Source organism: Danio aesculapii, chromosome 25, assembly GCF_903798145.1.
Source record: "Danio aesculapii chromosome 25, fDanAes4.1, whole genome shotgun sequence".
In the NCBI taxonomy this organism is placed as follows: Eukaryota; Metazoa; Chordata; class Actinopteri; order Cypriniformes; family Danionidae; genus Danio; species Danio aesculapii.
Window position 1 is genome coordinate 36,330,914 of NC_079459.1, and position 20,597 is coordinate 36,351,510.

At 38.8% G+C, this 20,597-nt stretch overlaps 1 protein-coding gene across 2 annotated transcripts in view; it reads left to right on the top strand.

Moving 5' to 3' along the window:
- Positions 1-20,597, top strand: part of znf609a (zinc finger protein 609a) — a 194,214-nt gene that overhangs the window by 154,036 nt on the left and 19,581 nt on the right. For both annotated transcript variants that reach the window (XM_056452234.1, XM_056452235.1), the window contains one exon: positions 3,306-3,531. In XM_056452234.1, the coding sequence (XP_056308209.1) occupies positions 3,306-3,531 (226 nt within the window). The remainder of the gene's footprint in view (positions 1-3,305; positions 3,532-20,597) is intronic.

A 20,597-nucleotide genomic window follows, 5' to 3' on the forward strand; every position in this document is an offset into this window, starting at 1 on the left:
AGTCACGAGATCAACCAGATAAGAGGAACAGGGCTGATGTTGGCTTGAGAAGCAGATTAAGAAACGTGAACTTTGATGGTGTTGGGTTTGCGGCAGTGTGAAGTAACGGCTTTAAAAGCTTGGAATTGAAGACGTCAAGGTCATGCAAAGCAGATGGGGAACAGGTGATAGTAATGCTAATGTGTTCTGGAAGGGCATTGTTAGCCGTTTGGTATTCTAGGCTGTTGCTGTGTTAGTATCGCCAGCGTTTTGATCACATTGCATGCATGTTTAGTAGTGTTTAGGTTTTTTTATGTATCTTAACTAGGGTTGGGCTGATAAACTTCACGATGTTAAGCCGGCATCGCGATCCATCGCCCCGCTCCACATTTATATTGATATATAACTTATTATTTGCATGTCAGCTTAATAGCAATAATGGTGTTAAATGTTACATATAGCTGGTGCTTGCACAGCTGACAGCATGGTGAGGATTAAATGAAGGATTATACAGTACCTCTCACGTTTAAGATGTGTAGATGTGGCGAACACTGTTACCAAACTCCATCCCACAGACTTTCCAGTAATTGGCTTTAGTTATTTTCATAGTGCACTTGAAGCCACTGGAAGTCTTTTATCCACTCTTGGAAAAGTGTAAATGGTGGATTAACATTCAGCACATGATCACTAATCAGATGTGCCATTATTAGTAACTTTAGGTGGTTTCTAAAACAAAATCTGTCAGTGTTGTTTTCATTCTTATCTTCAGCGCTTCACATTTTCACGGTTGCAGCTCTCTTGTCATCTGAAGGCAGAAGGCATTGACTGAGTGATTGACAGCTGATATTAACCAATCCATCCGCGTTCAGTTCTAGAGCAGTGAGCCAATAAGAAGAGCGCGAAGGCGGGGCAAGCATTGCTGAACTTTTTTTACTTCAGCAAGTTCAAATAACAACTGTTCTAATCTGTTCCTGAGCGCTGCGTTTGGCATTTTTTAGTTGCAAAGAGGCATTCTGCAGAAATGTCTCCTAAATCCGCGCATGCGGGGAGGATTGTGCAGTGAAAACAGGTCGCACGACAACAATTTATGCACTCAAGTGCTTCCAAATATATTTTTAGGTCGCATAGATAAAATTACGGGTGCATATGTGACCAAAACGGTTCAGCCCTAGCATCTTTACTTGTTGTTATTTCCTCATAATTATAATAAAATCAGGTTATCATCAATCACAATACAAATGACAGTGAACTCCAAATGAACTCTCATCTCCTCCAGCAGCTGTGGGGAAAAAACATTATAAGGACACGGATCACTCTGCCTATTCATGCCAGAGTCCCAAGGAAAAAAAGTGATTGGCAGGTGCTGATTTGTGTGTAACTTTATTTATTTATGGTTTGGCTATGGATAAAGCAAAGACCATGCGGGTCAGGTAGTGAAACCGGTAGGCTACAATTAATTAATTTGTTATGAATTAATTGATATTTAACAACAACACCCCCGCCTACGACGACGATGTCATCGTCAATCGCGATGTTTCACATTAGACATCGCACAATGGCAAATTGATCAACATCGCCCAACCCTAATCTTAACCCTCTACCACACGCATTATGATAAATCTATAAAAAATATGTACTCGTTTTCTTTTCTTAGAATGGATTAACTTGAAGTGCTGTAAAAAAATTTGAGAGAATTTCTTTTTTTTAAGGTGCTTTATGATATATTGCCATATAGCAACAACATCCAACAGTGGATCAGAAATTGATGAACTTAGATATTTCAAATTTAAAACTTTCCTTATAATTAATAATTTAGTTGCTGAATATTATTGAAAACACATATAATATTGTATTATCATGTACACAACATACAGTAAAATAAGTATTTTCTCCAGTAAATATTATAACAAATAAATAACAAGTCTGATATATCCAGATGCATCAGAATAATGTAGCTACTAGCTAACAATGTTTATATGTTATACTATATACTACTCTACACCTGTCTTATCTGCCTCTGAGCTAACTTACCTGAACTGTCTCTATCAAATATCCTGTCTGCAGCATTCTCATGATCAATAAAAACCCATCTCATCATCACTGTCATCTGCAGGAAGAGCCAGTTCTGTCCTTTTCTTCTTCCACTTACCATAGAACATGGTGGTGCTCGCTAATACACTGATCTCTGTATTCATATCTATTCAAAAGCTGTATTGCCATTAAAACTAGATTATATCCAAAATGCAAATGGCGTTAACACACAACTAATCAACATTATATTACTAGAATTCATGTTGTTATTGTTGTATTGTACAGCTGACCTTGCTAGCTAACCCATTGCAATATTGCACATTCCACTATTGCAGTTTTGCCATAACTTTTTTGAGGTGAAAACTTACTGGAGGTGATGTTTTAGATGTTTTTGTGGATCTGACATCATTTGATCCTTTGTTTTTATTGGCGTTTACATTTGCGTTCAGCAGCTACTCACAATAAACGCCAGTCTGTCAGAAATCACGCCACAGAAAAGCACCGCATGTCATGTGACTTAACCAAAGCACATCATTGGCTAAATTAAGGTCTTTTCTTTCCAACAAACAAAATTCAATGTTGGTCTTAAAGAAACAGTGGCAGGGAAATGAACATAAGTATCATGTTGCCGTATGGTAACACCGTGCGGTAGAGGGTTAAGCATTGCTAACATGTTCTTAGCTTGTTTTACATGCTTTATCAAACGAATATGTTGCTTGAGGTGTTAATTTTGTCAACAGACACCGTTAATTGTCCTCTGCTGCTGTGATATGGACATATAAAGCGTCACAAATGCGTCAGACATATAATCTGACAGATATAAATGTGTGTGTGAGGGTCTTTGCATCATTAATGTTGGTCTGCAGCTCTCCATTGTGTCAGATGTGAAATGTTGTTGTGCTGATTGTAAAAGGCCTCAGTCCTCCATCAGTCCGTCACCACAGTGCTTCAGTATTATTCTACTATTATTATTCCCTCCAGAACTGTCTTGAGCATCAGTCTGCTCTCTCGTCTCACGCCTCCAAAAGCCACCGCGTTCATTGCGTTTCGATTTCGTTTTCGTCTTCGTCTCTTCGTTTCGAGGCGCAGCTCATTTATTAGAAGAGAAAAAACCCCACAGTGGAGAATCCCAACAGTGCAGCACACTCCACTTCTCTCAGTGATATCTGTGCAGGTTTATCAGGAAGTGATGATTGTGTGCAGTATTTTCATGCACTATTTTATCTTTGGATGGAAGCACAGCGAGCGTAATCACGGTTTGGTGTAGTGTGTAATGAGTGTGTGTCTCTCCACAGATGGAGTCTCCGGTGTCGACGCCGGCTCCTCCACCTCTCCACCTCCTGGCTCCAGTTGGAAACAGTGAAATCTCCTCGTCCTGTGAGCAGATTATGGTCCGCACGCGCTCAGTAGCCGTCAACACCTCAGATGTGGCTCTGGCTACTGAACCCGAATGTCTGGGACCCTGCGAACCCGGAACCAGCGTCAACCTGGAGGGCATCGTCTGGCAGGAGACGGAGGACGGTAAGAGGCTTTTTGGTTTCTTTTTTTTGACAGGGACATGCACAAACTGCTTCTTTCCACCTGGACGGGTAGATCTTAACCCTTGTGTGCTGTTGGGTCGTTTTCATCCACTCTGAGGTGATTTTTGAGTCTTAATTTGCCCACAACTTTCTCTGTGTTTCAGCAAATGGAAGGATTTTGGGTCACAAATCTTATTTTGACATGTATTTTGGGAAAATGGTTTGAAAATCTTAACAATAATTTCTGGGCAAATTGACTCCCCTTTGGTTATGTTGGGGGCTGTTTTTGCCCCATTGACTTCCTTTATAATCACATTTATTGATTTCAAAGCCATGACAGCATATAATCATGCATTCTTGATTGTTGCTGATTTTTCCTGTTGAGTAGAGGGAACATTGGTAATTTGAACCGTGCACAAGGGTTAAAACTCAAAAAACAAAACAAGAATACATGTTATAGCTTAACAGACAACATTTACAGCTCAGAAGCTTGTGTTTTTGAAGGATGTTACAGTGATGGTACATTCATGATGAAACATTTTGTTGTTCTTCTCTTTCTTATTTTTCCTCATGTTTTCTTCTCATATCTCATCATATTCTATCAATCCAGTTAGCTTTCTTACTCGTGTACACCTAAATGCATTCTCAGATACACACACATATTTGTTTCACTATCTTAGTGAGGACATTAAATAGACTAACAAATTATTTCTAAAGGTTGAACATTATTAGACACTTGTATCTAAATATAGCTTGGTTTTTTAGTATATTTCATAACATTATTTACAACAATAGTTTTATGGTTTATTAAATGCCCTTTCAGCATTTAATAATGCTGGGAAACACCCATACACACTCATTCACACACACATCCAGTTCAATGTTTTCTTCTCATATCTCGTCAAACTCTATCAAAACTCTATCAAACTCTGTCAATTAAATTAGTTTGCCTACTCCTGTAAACCTAGGTGAATTCTCAGATACACACACACACACACACACACACACACACACACACACACACACGCACACACACACACGCACACACACACACACACACACACACACAGGTTTGTTTCACTATCTTAGTGAGGACATTATATAGACTTCCATTGCTTTTCTCTCAGGTTATTGATAGTGTCTATGGCCTAACCTTAGCCCTAACCTTAACCCTAAACCAACCCTCACAGAAACAACTGCACATCATCAGATACTTATCTGTTTGATTTAGCACTTTTAATCAGCGTGGAGCAGTGAAATATCAAACACTAGTGACTTGTTTTGATCTCACTATAAAAGTGAGGACAGTTAAGACCTTATAATTATAGTTAAACCTGTACACACACACACACACACACCATAACAAACAAATTATTTGTAATGGTTGAACAATATTAGACTCCTGCATCTAAATATAGCTTGGTTTTTTAATATATTGCATAACATTATTTACAAAAGTAGTTTTATGGTTTATTAAATGCCCTTCCAGCTGCAACCGTATACTGGGAAACACTCATTCTCACACACACACACACACACACACACACACACAAACACACACACACACACACACACACACACACACACAGACACACACACACACACACACACACACACATACACTACAGCCAGTTTAGTTAATCCAGTTCAATGTTTTCTTCTCATATCTCATCAAACTCTATCAATTAAATTAGTTTGCCTACTCCTGTAAACCTAGGTGAATTCTCAGATACACACACACACACACACACACGCACACACACACACACACACACACACACACACACACACACACACACACACACACACACACACACACACAGGTTTGTTTCACTATCTTACTGAGGAAATTACATAGACTTCCATTGCTTTTCTCTCAGGTTAATAATAACCCTAAACCAACCCTCACAGAAACAACTGCACATCATCAGACACTAATAACCTTTTGAATTATTTCTAAAGGTTGAACAATATTAGACGTGCATATCTAAATTTTAGATTTTTTATTTGTAAATATTTATATATATATATATATATATATATATATATATATATATATATTGCATAACATTATTTACAAAAGTCATTTTGTGCATGTGAAATGTGTATTTTTATAATCAAATCATCATTAACCAAAATAAAATAATATTTCAACATTAAGGATCAGCTAATTTTCATTTTTAAGTACAAGAATTATGAGTATTATACATGATCAAACTAAAAAAACCTATTAAAAATATTCATCATCTGAAGTAACATTAAAAAATACCATAATAATAAAATGTCCAATAAATAATAATGTATTTTCACTCATTTTTATTTGATTAAAGGTGTAATTCATGCAAAAATATCGTCATCATTTACTTAACAGAATAAAGAAACCCATTAAGGTTTGGGACACTTGAGGATGAATGAATAATGAAAACACTTTTGAGAATAATCCCTTTATATTTGGAGACATCTGGCGAAAATGTTAAGTCTCGCCCTCTAGGAACATTTACAATAGGCTACATTTCAGATTAGCTCACATCTACAATCTTCACACACTGGAGATGCTCATCTGACTGATGTCTGTCATCCTGCTGGAATGTTTAATTCCTGCTTTCCCCATAAATCCCTCATGGTGTTTTGCGCATGTCTAGATAATCAAGGCTGTTTAGTGTTTGTTCCCCATCTGGAGAAGTGCACACTGGGGAGAACACGCTTATATTTGCTTTGCTTTTCCTCCACGGACACTAATTCCAGTTTGGCTGAAGCCGGTGCAGGAGATGGACAGAAAGTGTGCTGTTTGCTTTTTTACCCAGAAACGGGCTGTTTTTCCTCCCAGACAGTTCAGATGTGGCTCTCGCCTTCAGCTGTTTCCATGCGTTTGTTCTGCAAACTAAATCAATCCAGACAGCAGTTTGTTTGCTCCACCTGATACAGCTCAACTCTCAGCTTTTCAGTTGTGTTGTTTGTAGTGGTGTGGAAGTACAGATACACTAATAGTAGTCCAGTAGAAGTAGAAACTCCTGCTTTTCAATGTTGCTTGAGTCCAAGTGCAAGAAGATCTTAATTTGTTTTTAATATTAATGTAATTTTTATGATTGAAAACAGATATATTCGAATCAGTGAGTCTTTTACTGGAGACTCACTCTGAACAGATCGTATGAATCAGTGAATCTTTTACTGGAGACTCACTCTGAACTGATCATTTGAATCAGTGAATCTTTTATTAGAGACTCACTCTGAAATGATCATTTGAATCAGTGAATCTTTTATTAGAGACTCACTCTGAACGGATCATTTGAATCAGTGAATCTTTTACTGGAGACTCACTCTGAACTGATCATTTGAATCAGTGAATCTTTTATTAGAGACTCACTCTGAAATGATCATTTGAATCTATGAATCTTTTACTGGACACTGGCTCTGAACAGATCATTTGAATCAGTGAATCTTGTACTTGAGACTCATTCTGAACAGATCTTTTGAATCTGTGAATCATTTACTGGAGACTCATTCTGAACAGATCTTTGAATTGGTGAATCTTTTATTAGAGACTCACTCTGAACATATCATCTGAATTATAGTGACTCCAGTAAATGAATCACTGATTCAGATGATCAGTTCTGAGTGAGTCTCCAATAAAAGATTCACCCATTCAAATGATCTGCTCAGAGTGACTCTCAAGTAAATGATTCACTAATCAGATCATTTGAATCAGTGAATCTTTTACTGCAGACTCACTCTGAACAGATCATTTGAATCAGTGAATCATTTACTGCAGACTCACTTTAACCAGATCATTTGAATCAGTGAATCTTTTACTGCAGACTCACTTTAACCAGATCATTCAAATTAGTGCATCTTTTACTGTAGACTCACTCTGAACTGATCATTCAAATCAGTGCATCTTTTACTGTAGACTCACTCTGAACTGATCATTTGAATCAGTGAATCTTTTACTGCAGATTCACTCTGAACAGATCATTTGAATCAGTGAATCTTTTTACTGCAGACTCACTTTAACCAGATCATTTGAATCAGTGAATATTTTACTGCAGACTCACTCTGAACTGATCATTCAAATCAGTGAATCTTTTACTGCAGACTACTTCTTTAAAGTTGAGTTGTTTTTGAGCGGGTATTTCTAGTCAAGTGAACCTGAGCGTTCAGAATAACAGTGCTGTGTGTTGAAACTCGAGCACCTCTCGCTCTGCTATATGGCTGATGTGTGTTATTTGAAGACCCGGACACGTTTCCTTTGGTTGCGATAATGCAGAAGCGCTGAAAATATCCAGGAAGGTCAAAATACACAACGTTCACCTTCGCCCACCGCTTCCATTAGCTGCAGTGCAACTGTTCACTAACACACTGAAATCCTGCTGCTTCACACCGCATCAGATGCTTGTGTTTCTGCATCCGTCTCGCTTTACTGAGCTCTCCGTTTGACAAATGCAGAAAATAACCCAGAGGAAAGTCTGAAAGAGAGGGTCACGGCTGTCAGGAATAACACACAAGCCTGCGTGCTCTGCAGGAGGAGCTGCGGAGATGTTAGAGACGTCTGCTTTAGTTGAACACATAAGCTTTCTGTTAATGGATAAGTGTTAGGACTGAACAGTATTTGTTTGAGAGGCGTTTAGTTGCGTTAAAACCTGCAATCTAAGAGTTAAATCAGTCTAAATATTATGAAAATCACCTTTAAAGTTGTTTAACCTCACAAACTCTGGTACCGTGACGTCATCGACTTGCGCTTTAAGATTTAAAGGGCCAGCATTGCACCAGACCCCCTTAAGTGATTTCGTTTGAAAGTGTAGAAGCTATATTTTATGCACATCTGCATCACTTTGGTTTTTATTCTACTGTACAACAGTTATTCACACTTAAACACACAGTACTTTGGATACCTGAGCTGGGTGTTGAACATTGGTTCATATATGACACATGTACAAGTTCTAGCTCAAATGAAAGCTCTTGCCGGTGCTCATACGGTTCTAGCGTTCTTTATACTGAATTATATTCTCATATCAAACAGTTGTCGAATGAATCGCCGTGTTTCCATGGTGCAATACATTTCTGATCAATAAGCAGCTCCAGATAGCTCAGACAGCTGTCATCTCTTACCTTACGCTGAGCACTTCAGGGCCATTTCTCCTCTGTTTTTGAGGTGATGTGCATCAGTAATCCTTTTATATGTCTGACGTGGTCCAAACACAGTGAATTATGTTTGATCAAACAAAAGAATAGTGAAATATGAAGACGATGGTCGGTCCCTGTGGCTTGTGCAGCACCTCTCATCAGTTGGAACACAATAACTTCTGCATAGATTATGGTGGAGACATCTTCCTATGATTACAGACATGTGCAGGAACCACCAACATTAATTACAGCAAGCTAGAGCACACAGAACCTAAAGGGTCCACTTTTAAATCTGAGTTTATAAAAAAAATACAGAAAGCGCCTCTTTTATTAGCTGTTTATTATAACACAGACGACATATACAGGTGTTTTAAACACTTTCAACAGTGTTTTATGAAAATTCAAAGGGTTTTCTTTAAAATGACACCAGATTTTTGCATTTACACCTCTGCATGTGGATTTGGGAAACTTTTAAATGTGGGTAGGCAAAATCCAGGCGGAAATCCCAAAATAGCATTTGTGTTTTTAATGAAGTTCTTAGCCATGCACATTACTTATAAAAAAGTGAGTTTTGATATCTTTATATTAGGAAATGTACTTAATATCATCATGGAACATGATCTTTACTTAATACACTAATGATTTTTGGCATAAATGACAACTCAATAGTCTCGACTCATGCAGAGTATTCAGTTTGGCTGTGGTCAATGAATGACTCATGCAGAATAAGACTTAAAGCTGCAGTAGGTGATGGTCTTCAGGATCGTCTTCATGTTGTCAAGTCTCTTCACATTCCAATAGTAATGATTTAAGGAGAAGTGAAGCACTCCAAGTTTACATTATTTATATATATATATATATATATATATATATATATATATATATATATATATATATATATATATAGAGATAGATAGATAGATAGATAGATAGATAGATAGATATAGATATATATATTCTATTTTTATTTTTTCCCTTTTAATTTACTTTAATTTACTTCATTACTTTTTATTACTTGATTAAAATCATCTTCTGTCTTGCATTTGATTGTAATTATTTGATTTAGTTTACATATATAAGTATAGATTTTGTGTTTTGGTTGATTTTTAAATGTGGTGCATGTAAATAAATACGTAATTAAAGCTCAAAACATCCCGGGATCATTTTTTAATCCATTTTGCCGTCATGAAAATGGATTTTAAGATAAGTCAAGGCTTTTCCACCAATATTATTTCATTATTTTTTGATTGCTGTTAAAATCTGGCATTAAAAATCTGGAATAAAAGTCTCATCCAGCAGGAATCTAAAGACTTCTCTGTGCATGTTTTACCATTTAAATGTGCAGACCTCATAGCAGTCATAATGAGTCGCACCGGCTAATAGAAATGTTCTCGCACAGCTGGCTGGTTTTTCCACATCAGTGCAGCTTGAGTTATTCCTGCATATGTGTGCGAGTCTCATCCAGAACGTTGCATTCTGCTCAGCTAAAGTCATGTTCATTTGCACCTAAAGGCTAAACGAGCTCTTCACGGTGTCATTTGACTACCAAATGCTGACCTTTGGGACTGCAGCATTTACAGAGAGGCATGTGGATCAAAGATCGGCCTCCTGCCGGCCTGTCAGCGTGAGGGGATGGAAAAATGCCCCTGACCTGGCAACCCGGACCCTCCTCCATCAGCCTGTGACAGCTCGTCAAAACCAGAGTCACTAACGGGAGGAGGAGAGAGGGCTTTACTGATGCGCATGCTGGAATTTACTTACTAAATGTGTTTACACCAGAGTTTATGCATGCTTCACATCACATAAGACGATATCCTACTCAGTTGTGAGCATACATTTATGTGCATTTTCCAAATTTATGCTCATCTTGGTATTTTTTGCCAAAATGCACATCAGAATAGGCAGATGGAGACAGCTAGTGACATTTTTCTAGAGCAGCACCATTGAGGTCTATGGCAGGAGTCTGGCCTCTTGCTGACCCCACCTGCTGATGCTCTGAAATGTCAGCCTCAAATCTTTCAGTGCTTCCTGAAGTTCCTCCACGGAAAAACATCCCTGCGGTGGCCTGGCGTGACTCAAGCTTGGCTTTGGTGAAACTACCAGGAGGCTTTGCCAGACCAAAGCTGTTTCATTGCTTTAAGTCGCGCTATAGAAGCAAGTACTAGCTGTCTTTAGTGCAGTGGTGGGAAGAGCACAGAAAAATCATACTCCGATAAAAGTACTATTACTTAGGGCTGGGCAATAAAATCAGTATTGCAGGCTGTCCGTGGGGTCTTAAAAGTATTAAGTTGATAAATCAATTATGAGAAAATTAAGGCCCTTAAAAGGTATTAAAACGTTTTCACGAGGTCTTAAATTTAGTTCAAGCGTTGTCCAAAGTGTTTGACTACAAAAAAGAATGAATATATTTTCCTCGATTGGTTCGGGCCGGGTGCATCCGGCCAAGCTCCTCTGTCCTGGTGATGTCACGTATTTTGCGATAAACACGTGCATCTGTTCAATACAGCACGAGCTTAAGGCTGAGCGTGAGTCACCTGACGTTAAGCGAGTGAGTGGCGCGAGCAGCAGAAAACATTTGGATACTTAAGCTTAAAGACTTCTCAACACCGCATTTCTGTTACACAGAACGAAACTGCTGCAACTAAACAAAGTTATGCCACCTGTGCGCTAGTTTAAAGTTCAGACTACTTTCATTTGCACACTGGATTAACAATAGCAGCAGGCCATTCACATATCGCGGCTTTTCCGCGCTCAAGTTCGTTATTTCTAATATTAGAATATATGTCAATATGTATGCGCAAGCGGAGCGATGCACTCACGCCTTTCAGACGCACCAAGCAGAAAACATCTCCCGCCGTAGCAGTGAGAGTTGTGTGTGGCTCTCAGTGCAATGTAAACAAAAGATATGTTAGACGAATTATTATTAAAATGATTATGTGTGTATGAACACAGATGATAACAACCGTTCATTTAAATACTGACCTAATATAAAGCTTACATTTACATTAGACGTGATGACCGTGACACCATGATTATTCTTCAGACTATATAATCGTACAACCAAAATCTAGAATTGTTGCATCCATAATTGTTATGCAGTTCAAAACAACATATGAATGTGTCTGAATGTAGAAGAGGCCTACTTAAGCACTGCACTGCTTCTGTTGTGCTCTGAAATACATTTGAAAAAATGAAGTCTGTTGTACAATGCACTGATGATATGTAGTTTCAAAATACAATATATTAACATTTTAATATATAAAAAGCCAATGTGGGTGTCTTAAGGTGCAAAAATACAGCATATGGGCTCTTATATGCAGTTGTGTCATCACTCATATTGCAAGTCATATCTCTCTGGCCCCTCATTTGGGATGTTTTTCATGAACCGGCCCCCATGACAAACTAATTGAATAGCCCTGGCATAGAGCAAAATGGGATGATGCAAGTTTGTGTCCTCCTGGTTGGAGAAAGACCTACTAGAAGAAAAACTACTATTTTATTTTTCTTCTGTGGATTATGGATAAAATATGGTCATTCTAATAGTTTAATAAAGTGAATTTGATTTTTGGAAATCACCAAGCGAGCCTCGAACCCCCCAGGAGGTCCCATCCCCCACGTTGGAAACCACTGACCTAGGGGTTAGAAATCTATCCAAGTCAAATTGTTTAATTTCATGGCAAGTAACTGTGTAATAACCAGAATAAAGTACATCTAGCCGGTTGTTTATGCAGAATAAAGCACTTTAGTCTCGTACGACTGTCCTCTGCTTTCTACGGTGACTCCAGCGCCCAAATGTAAACCAGAAGCAGCAAAATGAGTAAGAAACGGATGTCTCTGGAAAGTTTCTTTGCGAAGGGAAATATGCCCAGTGAAGGATCCACGGACTGCCAAGGAATGGATCCGCAACCCATTTGTCAACAAATCAGGTGAATCCAGCATGCCTCTGTGTGCAAGATCAACTGCTGGAGATCGCGAATAACGGCAGTCGTTCACACATCGCATCTTTTCCATGTGCAATTTCATTATTTCCAATAGATGCACGCATACTGGGAGTGCCGCACTCACGTCCCAGTTGAAAACATCTTATGCCATGAGCACACCACAAGTCAGGTGACGAACTGAACAATAAGCTTCATACATTTTATGGAATATACACATTACAGTAGACTAATTATATCAGACAGACAGAGCACCCAAACACTGCAGTGCTTTGTCATTTTCTCCATAAATAAAACTTATATCAGAGTTACAGCAGTGTTTTGTCAGCTTGCCATCTTCAATTTGAAGAATGCCACTCGGAGACCATCCTCCATGTTCAGTTGTGGCCTGTATTTATTTTTGATGTATGTGAGTGCCGCAAACATGTCCAAAAGTTTATCCTGATGCCACAAAATCAGTGTGCGGTGTCTTTAATATGACGTAACCACCCCAGAGGTCACAAAAAAAAATGAGAAGGCTGATGGCTTTTTATTTCCATGTTGTTTTTTAATATAACTATTAACTACAGTTTTTTTCTTCTGAGGATTATGGATAAAATATGGTAATTCTAATAGTTTCATAAAGTGATTTTTGGAAATCACCAAGCGACCCGCGAAACCCCCAGGAGCTCCCATCCCTCACTTTGGAAGCCACTGAACTAGGGGATAGAAATCTATCCAAGTCTAATAGTCAAATCTTTAAATTTCGTGGCAAGTAACAGTGTAATAAGCAGGATAAAGTACATCTAGCCGGTTGTTTTTGCAGAATAAAGCACTTTAGTCTCATACGACCGTCCGCTGCTTCATGTGGGCCTGTTTAGCTTTATTCTGTGATAACTACCTGGATGTACTTTTCCCTTATGCACTTTAACCCTGACTAATAAGGCATGTCTGTCATAAACATGGTGTCGTGGTCCAAATCCAGAGCAGACGTCTAGTGTCGCGGCTGTTGTCCTCTTTTCTGAAGGAATGTAATGAAGACAGACACTTGACATGTGGATGTCGGCTCAGTGAATTCGGTCTGGAAGATGCACAAAGAGTCCTGTGGGGCTGTCATGTTGGCTCTGGAGAGTGTGGTATTCATTCCTTTTCTCAGTCTCGCTCTCGTCTTTCTTTTTCTCTGTCAGTCTCACCGCGCCAAGGCTACAGCCAACCAATGCCAGATCTACTCACTCCTTTTCTCTCTCAGCTTGTGGTCAAGCCTCAACTCAGCCTCGCTCTGCTTTTGGTTTTGTTCCACACTTTCCTCAGATCTTCCATCAAAGTCTTTCTCATCCTCGTCTTGCAGCTCTTGCGTTTCTCAGCAGGGATCCGGCTAGCGTTCTGGGTTCCTGTCAGCGCTCGGCAGGCTCTCAATATTAGACAACAATGACCAGATGCAGCCCGTTCTCGCTCGCGTTTCTCTTCTTGGCTTTTGCAAGCTGAAAACTGGTGAAGACATGCCAGGGAAGAATGAAAACAAGAGTGTTGATGTTACTTTCTCACAGCTCTCTTCAACAATAATAATACATTTCATTTATGATGCGCTTTTCTTAAACTCAAGTTAAACAACATTAGCATTAGATTAGATTAGCAATATGGGCAAATATCGCTTGGATAAATGCAGTCATTATATTTTATATATGTATTTTGTGACCGTAAGCATGTCAGGCTAAATGATTGAAATAAATCATTGACTTCTGCTGTCCTGATTAGTTTTAAAAACAGATTTCTTTACAGCTTGATTAGGCCTCCATGGAGATCTTTCTTTTCTTTGGAGATAAAATAAAGCATCTGCATGTGCAGCTCTACTGTATGCAGCGTGTTGCTTTATAAGAGGACCAGTAGGACCAGGAAGGTCCTTTTCTGCTGGAGATACTGTAGCCCTAAAAAACTCAATAAAATAGTTGTAATAAACACGTAACAAAAACACTTACACTCACCGGCCACTTTATTAGGTACACCTTACTAGTACCAGGTTGGACCCCCTTTTGGACTGCCTTAATCATTCGTGGAACAGATTCGACAAGCTACTGGAAATATTCCTCAGAGATTTTGCTCCATATTGACATGATAGCATCACACAGTTGCTGCAGATTTGTCGGCTGCACATCCATGATGCCAATCTCCCGTTCCACCACATCCCAAAGGTGCTCTATTGGATTGAGCTCTGGTGACTGTGGAGGCCATTTGAGTACAGTGAACTCATTGTCATGTTCAAGAAACCAGTCTGAGATGATTCACGCTTTATGACATGGTGCGTTATCCTGCTGGAAGTAGGCATCAGAAGATGGAGACACTGTGCTCATAAAGGGATGGACATGGTCAGCAACAATACTCAGGTAGGCTGTGGTGTTGACACCATGCTCAATTGGTACTAATGGACCCAAAGAAAATCTCCCCCACACCATTACACCACCACCAGCCTGAACCACTGATACAAGGCAGGATGGATCCATGCTTTCATGTTGTTGATGCCAAACTCTGACCCGACTATCTGAATGTGTCAGCAGAAATGGAGACTCATCAGACCAGGCAACATTTCTCCAATCTTCTATTGTCCAGTTTTGGTGAGCCTGTGTGAATTGTAGCCTCAGTTTCCTGTTCTTAGCTGACAGGAGCGGCACCCGGTGTGGTCTTCTGCTGCTGTAGCCCATCCGCCTCAAGGTTGGACGTGTTGTGTGTTCAGAGATGCTCTTCTGCAGACCTCGGTTGTAACGAGTGCTTATTTGAGTTACTGGTGCCTTTCTATCAGCTGGAACCAGTCTGGCCATTCTCCTCTGGCATCAACAAGGCATTTGCGCCCACAGAACTGCCGCTCACTGGATATTTCCTCTTTGTCAGACCATTATCTGTAAACCCTAGAGATGGTTGTGCGTGAAAATCCCAGTAGATCAGCAGTTTCTGAAATACTCAGAGCAGCCCGTCTGGTATCAACAACCATGCCACATTCAAAGTCTCTTAAATCCCCTTTCTTCCCCATTCTGATGCTCGCTTTGAACTGCAGCAGATCCACTTGACCATGTCTACATGCCTAAATGCAGTGAGCTGCTGCCATATGATTGGCTGATTAGAAATCTGCGTTAATCGGCAATTGGACAGGTGTACCTAATAAAGTGGCCGGTGAGTGTGCATATACTATATGAACAACATAGCAGAAAATGTTTGAAAATGGCTTTAATACCCATGCCTATTTAATACCCAACCCTCCTCAGGATGGCATCCACTCGCTTTTACTCAAGGGTTTATAAATGGCACCTGGCAACCCTTTGTGGTCCTCTGGGATGCAGTGTTGCGGATGGATGTGTTTCTGGGGGAAGGGGATGTTCTGAACACAAGTTACTCGGCTGTGTTAAATCACTAGTGTGGGGTTTTTACAAAAGCAGGGTCTCCGTGCCCCCCTCCCTGTCCCGTCTCCGTCATGTGACCCGGATAATCAGCACAGGCAGCCACCCGAGCAAACATGTCAAGGGAGCACAACCTCATAAAAAAATCAGCTCTTTGACAACCAATTCAGCTCTCAGTTCTGTTGAGGGGGACTGCGATTGTTCCTCTCGTGCAAAAACAGATGTCAACAGGATGCGTTTTATTAGCACAAGCTTATTTTCCACTCAGTTTTTCCTAGTTGTGATCTTTGACTGATGTAAAACAATTAATATATACATTTTACTCCTACTTTAAATACTTTATATGAATTCAACAGTTCTATCAGAGATTTTGCAGAATAATTTATATTTTGCAGAATAATTTGATTTATTTTAGAGAACATTTATCAAGACAGTTGCATATATTTAATTGAGAAATTAGTTCATGTAAATATGAGGTATAAATTCAGAGAAACGGAGTAATTGTATGTCTATATATTAATATAATGTTATTCAGATACTTAATCCTTTAACAAAAGAAGGTTTTATTTGTACAGCAAATGCACATGCTTAAGAAGCAATGACATATATAAATATATGGAGTTTCTGAAGTATGTTGTCATTGTTTTTGATGCAAATATTGTTTTGATGCATATATTAACGTGTTCATGTATTAAATGTTGCATATATTAAGTGTTAATGTTTTTAAACCAAACTAAAAGCTCTTATTTGACTTAAAGAATTAAGAGTTTAGCGTTATCCAATCGTCCATGCATTGAGATTTTTAATATTGAGTCAATTAATTAAGTTGATTATTTTCAGGCACGGTAAATTGAAAGGCAATTTAAATCTAATTTTAATGGTGTTATTCAGAGCTTGACATTAACATTTTTGATCACCAGGCGCTGTGGCTAGCAGATTTCCAATGTTACTGGCCATTTTCACTAGCCACACTTTTGTTGTTGGGAAAACATAATTTAAATGCATATTTTTGACTTTGACATGCTGAAATGACTTGATTTAGATGTTGTGTTATGTCCACATGCCTCCTCATTCATTTCACTTTTTGTGTGTGTGAACTTGCTTAATGAGCATGAGCAAATGGGTTATGGTTTCAGTGTCGCATTGCAATTAGTTTTTATTTCACAGGACATTTCAGGGCTCAACACAAAGATTTACCAAATTTATCTCTGACCACACCAAAAATAAAGGAATTATTATTTTTTAGCCACGAGTTTTAAATATGTCAAAGCAAAATATACATTGTCAAGCAAAATATAGCTGTATACCTGCTCTTTATTCAACAAAACCTTTCTAAAAAAAACTATTACATTTAAAAAATAATTATAGCCATGTCTCTTAAACTATGCACAGTACTCTGTTTCTCGGATCACCAGTTAACTATACATTAATGAGGAGTTAATCTCTTATTAAAGCAATGTTATTGTAGAAATGGTAATTAAACCATGTTAACAAATATAACCGTCGGTGCCAATAGCCTAGTGGTTAAGTACACCGACATATAGCACCATAGTGCTCAGGGTGACCTGAGTTTGATTCCTGACTAGAGGTCCTATGCCCATCCCTCCTCCCTCTCTTCTCCCAATGCTTTCCTGTCTGTCCTCCACTCTATCCTATCAATAAAAGGTGAAAAACCGCTAAAACAATTATAAAAAAATATAATAAAATAAATAAATAAATAACCCTAAGCAAAAGAAACATATCGTGTGTGATAATGATCACGTGCACATGGTTAACGTTAGGCCCATGTTCTGATTAAAGAATGGTTAAAGCTAAGCCGGCAACCACTGTGTCTTACAAACAGACAGTTTTTCAAAACATCCGGAGCTTTTGGAGGCAGCAGGACTGTGGGTGCACGAGCGTCACTTTTTCTCCAGTCTATTAAAAAAACGATCGCAGCAGTTGCGTTTCTAGGCACGGTTGCTTTGCGCCAGGAAACGGGAGCGTGCATGCTTGCTTCTCGATTCTAAGATGACATTTGCACGCATGTTGGGCCATCTTTATTGTTGAACCCTGCTTTTAAGAAAACTACAATTGAAAAACTATCTTCAACCAGCTGAAGTGGCTAGTGGGAGTGTCTGTCTAACCCACCACAGCTGAAATCTACCCGCTGGTTGGCGGGTGTTAATGTTAAGCCTGGTGTTATTAATTAATGACTTTTTTTGAAGTAGGTTGCCCAACGCTGGGTGTGGCGCATTACATTTTTTTGGGCATTTTAAGATGTTGTCTAATTTTAGGTACACTACTGAAAGTGTAGTCTTACTATCCTCTAATATGGGGACTCGTTTGTGTGTGCACTTATATAATTGAACCCCATAAATACTGAAGCATCCTTGAATATTCGTTAGCTTGCTTTAATCTCACCCTGTAGTCACTTAGATGCTGTTTTCCTCCATTTGACCTTCATCCAAGAAAAAAGAGAGAGAAGGTCTACAGAGAATGACAATTAGGAGTGAATGTTGAAGGTGTGGGGTTCAGTGTTGGGGCTCTTGCAGTTTTGCCCCTCCTCCACACCTCAGGGACACATTACAACATACAGATTACGGGAACCATGCTTGGCCGTTAATGAAACTGTTTGCGGGAGGAATTAGACTGGTGACCCAGGCACTGAGGGCTCCATTGCTTCCCCCTCTTCTCTTTTCAGCTTGTCAGTTCTTTGTTGCCAAAAGGATACTCTTTGATGGGGCTTTTGGGGGAAGGTTCAACTAAGGGGCCCACAGCAATGGCACTGACCCCTTTATTGCTGATAGGCGAGGGTGGAAACGGGGTATAAGATGACAAGTACTCTTTTTAGAGCCTTCTTTCAGAGTTTAGTTATAGACTAACAAAAAGAAAAGGGTCTCATTCACACCAAGCATGATAACTAATAAATATAAATGTGTCCACACCGATGAATGATAGCGATCTGTGTATTTTGACTTTATGCTGTTTTGTTTTGTATTACCTCTTGTAACCATCAGGTGTGATACTATATAGCACATCTCTTAAATACTTCTTTTACAGCTCTCCTAGCATTAAACAGGTGAGTTTTACCATTTTTCAGTCCATTGAGTCAATCTGTGGGTCTGATGGGAGCACTTTTAGCTTAGCTTAGCATAAATCATTGAATTGGATTAGACCATTAGCATCTCATTCAAAAATGACTAAAGGTTTAGTTATAGACTTAACAAAATGCAACTAGTCTTAGGGCTCGTTTACACCAAGCATAACAGTAAATATAAACATAACGATGAATATAGTTGCATCCACACTGATGAACGCTAATTTGTTTATTTTGAGTTAATGCTTTTTATTTTGTATTATCCCGCTTAACTACCATATTTGATACTAGCGCATCTGTTAAATTAAAACCATATTTTGGGAAATCACCCATTTTACAGCTCTCCTAGAGGTAAAAGATGAGTTTTACCATTTTAAAATCCGGATCCGGAGATCTTTTAGCTTAGCTTAGCATAAGTCATTGAATTGGATTAGACCATTAGCATCTCATTCAAAAATGACTAAAGGTTTAGTTGTAGACTTAACAAAATGCAACTAGTCTTAAGGCTCGTTCACACCAAGCATAACTGTAAATATAAACATAACGATAAATATAGTTGCATCCACACAGATGAACGCTAATTTGTTTATTTTGAGTTAATGCTTTTTATTTTGTATTATTTCTTGTAACTACCATATTTGATACTAGCGCATCTGTTATATTTTATTGTATTGTTATATTGCATACTGTACATATTTTGGGAAATCACCCATTTTACAGCTCTCCTAGATGTAAAAAGATGAGTTTTACCATTTTAAAATCCGTTGAATCTCTGGGTCTGGCCGGAGATCTTTAAGCTTAGCTTAGCATAAATCATTGAATCGAATTAGACCATTAGCATCTCTCTCAAAAATGATCAGAGTTTTGCTAACTTTTTAATTTAAAGCTTGAGTTCTGGAGTCATGTTGTGTATTAAGTGCGGCAGAAAATGTAAATGTGCTATTTTCTAGAGTATGGCTATGACTACACTCTCATTCTGGCATAATAATCAAGGAACGATGCTGCCGTACCATGAAACAAAATATTACACAATCCAAATGATATGGTTTCTCTACATCTTTATTGATGTAGTTGTGATCTGAATTTGGACTGTTGTTTATTATTCAGATTGTCATCTTCATAGTTATCTTGCCTGGTATAATTAAATCTGTTTTTCATTTTAAGGAATCTGCTATTTTTCCATCACTAGTGTTTCTAAGATGTAGTACAGCTTGTGGTTGTATGTAAAAGTGCTACCTGTCCCTCAAACAGAAGAGAAAACAAACACACCAACTAGCGTCAATCATTTAAGGCTCTTTAGTGTGCTTCTTAACTGGTCGAGACAGCGAGCTCTTCTCTTAGCCCTGAAATTGAGCCTGCAGTCTTAGTTTGGACTTGTCTGGCACAGCAATTTGCTTCTCTTGGCAGCTCGGCAGCACAGAGCTATGCAAAACAGCCATTGAGAGCAAGTGGGAAAAACAGCCGAGGCCAGCACAATGAAGCAAGTGCTTTCAGCTTGTTCACCGTCACGTTTTCCAGGAGCCACAGACTGGGAATGATTTGTTCTCTTTATGAAATTTCACCG